The sequence below is a fragment of the Gastrolobium bilobum genome, unplaced genomic scaffold (genome assembly GCF_033153095.1).
Source record: "Gastrolobium bilobum isolate Gb01-03AN ecotype WA unplaced genomic scaffold, APGP_CSIRO_Gbil_v1 utg12879, whole genome shotgun sequence".
Lineage (NCBI taxonomy): Eukaryota > Viridiplantae > Streptophyta > Magnoliopsida > Fabales > Fabaceae > Gastrolobium > Gastrolobium bilobum.
In genome coordinates, this window is record NW_026896657.1 from 129,233 (window position 1) to 135,400 (window position 6,168).

The 6,168-nt window shown below is 37.8% G+C and overlaps 1 protein-coding gene across 2 annotated transcripts; it reads right to left on the reverse strand.

Annotated features, from left to right (window-relative positions):
* Window positions 1-530: 530 nt before the first annotated feature.
* LOC133301315 (cell division cycle protein 48 homolog) lies at window positions 531-5,520 on the reverse strand. 2 transcript variants are annotated; one of them, XM_061500941.1, is made up of 9 exons: window positions 5,381-5,520; window positions 5,119-5,284; window positions 4,606-4,834; window positions 3,183-3,949; window positions 2,668-2,889; window positions 2,502-2,573; window positions 2,133-2,414; window positions 1,517-1,876; window positions 531-1,009 (listed from the first exon to the last, which is right to left on the reverse strand). In XM_061500941.1, exons 1-9 carry the CDS (start codon window positions 5,407-5,409, stop codon window positions 716-718), a joined length of 2,421 nt encoding a protein of 806 aa, XP_061356925.1. In that variant the 5' UTR covers window positions 5,410-5,520; the 3' UTR covers window positions 531-715. The 2 variants fall into 2 exon arrangements, with proteins under 2 accessions (XP_061356925.1, XP_061356926.1); XM_061500942.1 differs by having other exon boundaries at window positions 2,130-2,414.
* Window positions 5,521-6,168: the final 648 nt, after the last annotated feature.

Below are 6,168 nucleotides of genomic sequence, written 5' to 3' on the forward strand. Positions count from 1 at the left end.
TAATTTTCTTACTTCATAATTTTCCCAAAAAGCCTAAAAATGCTTTCCTTTTGTGCTTGTGTAGGTGTGTGTGTATAATTCAACTTTTATATACTTTTTCAAAAGCTTCAAATTTCAGTGCTTTAAACAAATGCAATGGCCACTCCCCTTTTCGTTGGCTTGAACTTCAAGTAATTCTGTGCATAGCCACTTTCTTAAAACTAATTGACTGCAGCAAATGCAACTCAACTCCAGTATCGGGTAAACTAATGCCAATTATTGGAAACACGTTAGTAGCTTAGCTTCTTAACGCATTCTCTATACAGAAACCTAGCATCTGCAAGAAATTCCAACAACATTAGGAGCCAACCTGGATGTTGTCCATGCCAAATCGTGTTGACCATCTGACGACAGATGGTATGAAATAGGGACAAAGATGGTACGCACATAAGTTGTTTAACGATAGATACACTCTGAAGAGAACTAAAATTCCAGGATGAAACCGTCAAAGAATGCATGACATGCTCAACTACTTTCTAAAACAAGAAGAATTTCATACATAATATGAACATACGATATCTGAATTTTATGTTAACCGAGTAACAACTTAGGGTAATTTGAGTGCTTGAAAAGCACAATATACGACAGGCTTCAAAGTTGCCCCTTTGAGAGGAAAGTCTACAGACACATGTTTTGAGATAGAAGTGTGGTCTCATACATAAATCATTAATAAAACCTAATTATACAGATCATCCTCATCAGCCCCAGCAGCAGAAGTTGCAAAGGGGTCAGATCCAGTAGTCCTATTTCCAGTCTCTGGAAACCTAAATTCACTTCCGAACCCCCTGGATTGCTGTAAGGTCTGAGCAAATGCCTGGTATTTGCGTATATCAGCATCACTAACACTCCTGCGTGCATACTTCATTGACTCCTCAAAATGAGCAGCTTTGATCTCTGCAACTTCTTCATCCATGATGTCTTCATCCATGGCCTCGGGGTTTTCCCGCCTCCTCCTCTCTTGCTCTATGTCCTGAAACAAACCACACAAATATATTATCAGGTCAAACCTTGTCAAAAGAAATTCATTGAGCTTGTATCATACACAAATCAAAATCTTGAAACTAGAAAACATCTCAGTGCCCCAGTTGCCAAGACCACTGGCACCATTGCTGAACCGCACTCCAACTGAAACCAATTCATCCACATTTTATGATCCAGTGGACCTCAGTTGTCAGAATTGTAATCTACAGTCTAGGCATTGACAACTTAACTAGACAAATTTCTTCAGTAATACATAGCATACAGCTCCAATCCAAATTGTGAATTTTCATCTTCGGGACTCAGATAACAGTGATTGCTTAAAGTCAATTCTAAGCATATAGAGACAGAAAGCACCACCAAAACACAGAACTAAAAAAATTTAGCAGTATACTTTCATTAAGTTGGAAAAGATTTTGAAGACAGCCATGTGCTGGCATCTGCATCCTCAAAGCTCTAAGGACTGAAAGAAATATACATCTATTAACCAAAAGCATACCTTTTCTATGTTTTCTCTTATAGCATATTTGCATGCTCGCTGGCATATTTCTGTAATATCAGCACCACTGAACCCTTGTGTATACCTAGCCAATGCTCTCAAATCAACATCTTTCGAGATAGGTGACTTTCTCAAGCAGGCTTTGAAGATTTGATGTCGGGAATCCTCATCAGGAAGAGGAATATAGATCAATTGATCCAAACGGCCTGGCCGAAGAAGTGCTGGGTCAATGATGTCAGGTCTGTTTGTTGCCCCAATTATGAACACGGTCTTTTTGGCAGACATGCCATCCATTTCAGTCAGAAGTTGATTTAAAACTCTATCAGCAGCACCGCCAGCATCCCCAACACTGCTTCCTCTCTGCAAGAATGACATAGTTATGTATATACAAATACATGCCGAAATGACAAAATAAAGAGATCCAAACAATTATGAAGATATTCAATAGCATCTGAAAAACTACAGTTGCTTGGGATCCTTAGAATTTTTTCCAAACAAGTACAAGTAATAATATACTAATTCAACGAGACAAATATATCAGATATCAATCACTAATATCAATCACGGCTAGTGCATAAACATAGCAAACTAGGACTGTGAAGTCACTAAAAACAACCTGAGTAGCAATGGAGTCAAGCTCATCAAAGAAGAGTACACACGGAGCTGATTGTCTAGCCTTGTCAAAAATTTCTCGAACATTGGCTTCACTTTCACCAAACCACATTGTAAGCAATTCCGGGCCTTTCACACTGATGAAGTTAGCTTGACATTCATTAGCAATTGCTTTGGCTAACAAAGTTTTCCCACATCCTGGAGGACCATAGAAGAGGACTCCTTTTGATGGTGACATACCGAACTTCTCAAACTTTTCTGGGTGCTCAACAGGATATTGAACAGTCTGAATCAACATTAAAAAAATCAGTAACAGATTAAATTGATATAAAAATAAGTAAGATGTAATTGAGTAATAGGAAAGATTTATGACCTCTTGCAGTTCACGCTTGACATTTTCAAGGCCTCCAATGTCTTCCCAGCTGACATTAGGCACCTCAACAACCTGTCAACAGAAACATTTAATAAGAAAACAGACATCAAAGAAGGAACTAATCAACAAATAATTTCCAAATATATGAGTTAAAAAAAACACTAACAGTTTCACGCAAAGCTGATGGGTTGCTCGTTCCGAGCGCAGTTTGGAAATGCTCATTTGTAACTGCCATAGAATTCAGTATTTCAGCATCAATAGTCTCATCCTCCAAGTCAATGACATCCATCTTCTCCCTAATGCATTGCAAAGCAGCTTCAGTGCAAAGGGCAGCAAGGTCAGCACCAACATATCCATGAGTATCTTTTGCAATTCTCTCTAAATCAACCTGCAAAGGAAAACTACAACAATTGAGCAACAGAAAATTTAAGGACATCAAAGATCAAAACTGAAACCACAACCAGAGCTATGGTTAAAAAAACCTGATTGATGTTTAAGCATTACTATAGAAGACATATCCAGGTAACTAAAACTTACTAATACCGGAATTATCATAGGTAATTAGTAGGGTTCTGGTGATTTCAATATATGAATGGAACGGTAATCGCAACACTTTAGGGACACCCAAAAACAAAAAAACACCCACCAACAAGTGTAGAACTTAAGTAATGCTCAACTTACATCATCAGAGAGCTTCATGTTTTTGGTATGTATGCGAAGGACTTCAAGTCGCCCGACTTCATCAGGAACACCAATATCAATTTCCCTATCAAATCTACCAAACCTTCTCAATGCTGCGTCAATGCTATTTGGACGATTAGTAGCTCCAATGACAATAACATGAGCACGGGATTTTAATCCATCCATAAGAGTCAAAAGTTGTGAAACAATCCTCCTTTCAACTTCACCATGCGTCTTCTCTCGCTTGGGTGCAATAGAATCAATTTCATCAATAAAGATGATGGATGGTGCATTCTTTTCAGCTTCTTCAAATGCTTTCCTGAGATTGCTTTCACTCTCTCCAGCCAGTTTGGACATAATCTCTGGTCCATTAATACAAAAGAAGAAAGCTCCAGTTTCATTAGCAACAGCTCTCGCTATTAATGTCTTCCCAGAACCAGGGGGTCCATAAAGTAAAATTCCTTTGGGTGGTTTCACACCAATTGATTTAAAAAGTTGTGGATGCCTCAATGGAAGCTCAACCAACTCACGAATCTGTGCCATTTGCTTCCTGACACCACCAACGTCATCATACCCAACTTCATCCAGTCTTTCTTCATCCTCTCTTTTCAAAGGCTCCCCCTCACAGAAGATTTCAGTGTCTGGAGCAACCACACAATACTCCACAGGATCAGTTTCAATGACCTTGAACTCTACACTTCTCATCCCTCCCCGGACAAGAAATAGATCTCCTTTTCTGACAGGACGATAAGCTTCCAAGAAATAAGCTGCAAATTATTATACATTAAACAAAAAGTTAGAACATTGTACAAAAACATAAGTATGCATATTCTGTGAAATATAAAGCCCCTAGGAAACTAAAGATTGAAGATTCTACAAAGAGGTAAAGGGTCAATTTGACAAGCTTTGAATCAAGTTTGAAAGTTATAGAATCAACTCGCTGGAAAATTGACTTCTCCACACGATGTCTCCAATGAATATGGCTGGATGCATTTGTATAGTGATCAATGTGGAAAAACAACAAGATCCATTAAGGCTAGTAGAAAGTAACCATGCATGCATAAAATAAAGCTATTGACTAGAATCATTAAAAGAAAAAGTGCATGTTGATACTATGTAACATTGCAATGCTTGATATAAACATTAACCCGTGGAACAATGCCAAATCTTTACAGCAAGTAAATGAAGAAGCATTAACCAAGAAACCCCTTAAACAAAAAATATTGGGAGAGGCAACACATAGTCGCAGAACACATCAAAATTTGGCAATGAAGTATTAGTATAACAACTAAAATTGTGCTCGAAGTATTCTCACTTAGAGAAAACTCTCAAAACAAGTCAAAACTAAGTAATGAATCATCATAATAACCAAAACTGTACTCAGAGATATTCTAACTTAGATAAATGCAAGGTAGAAACTCACGTTTCAAGAAAGCATCAAACAGATTGCCAGTGACACCTTCAATGGTATCATCAATTGGCAGAATGTGCACACGTTTCCCATACTTGACATCCGCACACTGGTGCACAGACACAACATCTCCAAGTCGAACCCGCAAATTCGATCTCACAACTTTGTTCATCCTGATCTTATGCTCCTCCAAGTTATCATCGGCAAGAGCTATACAAATTGTATCCTTCCGCTTCTTGCCCTGCAACACATACAAAATCAGAAACCAGACATGACTGACTTAGAAATTGCCACAAACAGCACAGGGTAGCATAACACATCACACATCACCACGAAACACTAACAAAACTCACCAACAAACAAGCCAAGTACAGTATTCTGAACTCTTCTATAATTGAGCAATTCAAAATTTCAAAAAATATAATAAAATTAGAAGTATAACTCAAACGCAGTTTATTCGTAATTGAGTGAAAACCCACTAAAGGAGAGGTATAGAGGAAACGAGGGTAGGGTTCAAAATGTGACCTTGATGAGGATAGTGTCGCCTCGGAAAAGCTGAAGTTTTTCCATGGTTTGGGGGTGCATGGCCACGACGGAGTTGTCATCGTTGACGGCCTCATCCACGACAAGCCGGTTCGGCGACTTCTTCCGCTCCAGAATCGCGGTGGAGAAGTCCTTCTTCCCCGATTTCCTGCGATTCAAAACAAAAAATCCAAAAATCAAACAAACTTAAAAAGAATCGCGATTTCAGAAACACAATCAACGATGGTAGAAAGAATTGACTCACGTGTCCGATGATTCGCCTTGGTGAGACATTTTTGCTCGAACTGAAGATCAAAGCGCGCAAAAAACCTTGCGTTGTGTCAGTGAAAGAAAAGCCAAAGAACCTTTGGTATCTTTATGAGGTTTTTCTTTTCTGGTTTTATCCGTTGAGTCTTGTTTAACAAGAAAAGGCATTGGGATTCATTGAAAAAGCCCAAAATTGTAGGGTATTACTGGATTGGGCTCGGCCCGTTAAATAAACAGCAGTACTATGAGGCCCAATATGTGGCCCAATTTATCGTGTCTTTCTTTTATTGCAAAAAATCCATGAAATTTTGATATTGAATAAAAAAAGTTACACTTATTTGCAAGCAAAAAAATTTAATTAATACTTTTTAATAAAATAATTACGCATTTATTACAGTTTTAGAAATAATTACTGATCTATTGCACAATGTGACGTCTTTTTTGGGCGTCACATGTGACGCCTCATTTGGTCGTCTCTCACCTAAGGGGAGAGACCCCAATGGGGCGTCTCTCATGGGTGTTGACACGTGTCATTTTAAAAAAAAAAATTTAATCATAAAAATTCTGAAAGCCATGACTTTTGACTCGGGATCCAAATCAGGTAATTCTTTTTTTGATTCCACATAACTTTTTGAGATCTACGCAATGATATCTCATTTGACATATTTTATTTCTCACAAACACAATTTTAATTTAAATCAGCTAATCCTTCTTTTTTAGAGATTTAGAATATTTATTTAATTATTTCCTTTATTAATATAGATTTTTTAAATTGATTTTTGAGTT